Source organism: Ceratina calcarata, unplaced genomic scaffold (assembly GCF_001652005.2).
Source record: "Ceratina calcarata isolate Rehan_Ccalc_2016 unplaced genomic scaffold, ASM165200v1 scaffold579.2, whole genome shotgun sequence".
Lineage (NCBI taxonomy): Eukaryota > Metazoa > Arthropoda > Insecta > Hymenoptera > Apidae > Ceratina > Ceratina calcarata.
Window position 1 is genome coordinate 37786 of NW_017177008.1, and position 1068 is coordinate 38853.

Consider the following 1068-nt stretch of genomic DNA (forward strand, 5'->3'; position numbering starts at 1 on the left):
TTAATTGAAAATATTCCGACCTTAGGATCAATATAATACGCCTGCGTAATGGATCATGCGAACGTACGATTTTTAAATATTTCCATACGTATTTGAATGTGATTTCTATTAAAGTTATTTTTGTGAATGGCAATATAGTGAAAAATTCAATATATAAAAATTATCTTCATACTTGAAGTATATCAGATGCAGACATTAATCAAGACGATATTGTATCATCACGAATTAATTAATAAATAAATTTCAAGTCATGATTTCCTGACGATAAAGTTGATGAACATTTTATTTAAGATCAAATAATAATTACTAAATCACAGATGTGAAGATACTTCTCGAAAATACCCGTAACATTTTGTATAGCTAACATAAAACGCGATAAAATGATAGATAAAACACGGACTTATATACGTAGTAATTGAAAGATGCCCTCTGCGGCAGACAAGCCGAATGCAACCGAAGTTGTGCGAATCTACGCTGATTTACGCTACTGATTCTACGTCGTTCCTCTCGTCTTCTCATTCATTTATCTGTTTATATCGAATACCGAGTACGGTACTGACCACAGACTTACGAATACTTATTATTTTACTTTTACTAATGTCTCAACGAAGTAAAGTTATTCAATTATACAAAACGGTATGATATATTAATTAAATTTTATATATAGTTTAATTGTTAATTAGCAGATTAACGCACTGTTTCTGTTTGAACGACTGCATAGTACTTGATACATATAATGAGGAAATGAAATATCACTTAGCTTATTGTTATTAATAAACTACATATTTTTAGCTTTTGTACATGGGTCGTGAATATCCAGGAGGTAGTGAGCTATTCAGAAAAAACTTGAAGAGAGTTTTTGAAAAGAATAAAGAAGAACGTGATCCTATGAAAATCGACAAAATGTTGGCTCATGGTAACTTTGTTATTAAAGAACTGGAAGCTTTATATATGTTACGCAAATACAGAATGTTAAAGAGGCGATATTATGAGAATCCATAGCATTATAATCATATTTTCTTATAATTTATAGAATACTTAAATATAGGCATATTAAATTTATTACCT

The 1068-nt window shown here is 29.5% G+C and overlaps 1 protein-coding gene across 1 annotated transcript; it reads left to right on the plus strand.

Annotated features, from left to right (window-relative positions):
• Window positions 1-347: 347 nt before the first annotated feature.
• On the plus strand, window positions 348-1068 carry osi (electron transfer flavoprotein regulatory factor orsai). Its single transcript, XM_018032391.2, has 2 exons — window positions 348-636; window positions 793-1068. The coding sequence occupies exons 1-2, from the start codon at window positions 448-450 to the stop codon at window positions 1000-1002; spliced, it is 399 nt and encodes a 132-aa protein (XP_017887880.2). The 5' UTR covers window positions 348-447; the 3' UTR covers window positions 1003-1068.

Bases quoted from the DNA above. Each gene is read 5' to 3' on its own strand.
- osi (XM_018032391.2), top strand. From the start codon at position 448: ATGCAACCGAAGTTGTGCGAATCTACGCTGATTTACGCTACTGATTCT. The intron at 637-792 runs GTATGATATATT...ACATATTTTTAG, and splicing joins TTATTCAATTATACAAAACG to CTTTTGTACATGGGTCGTGA.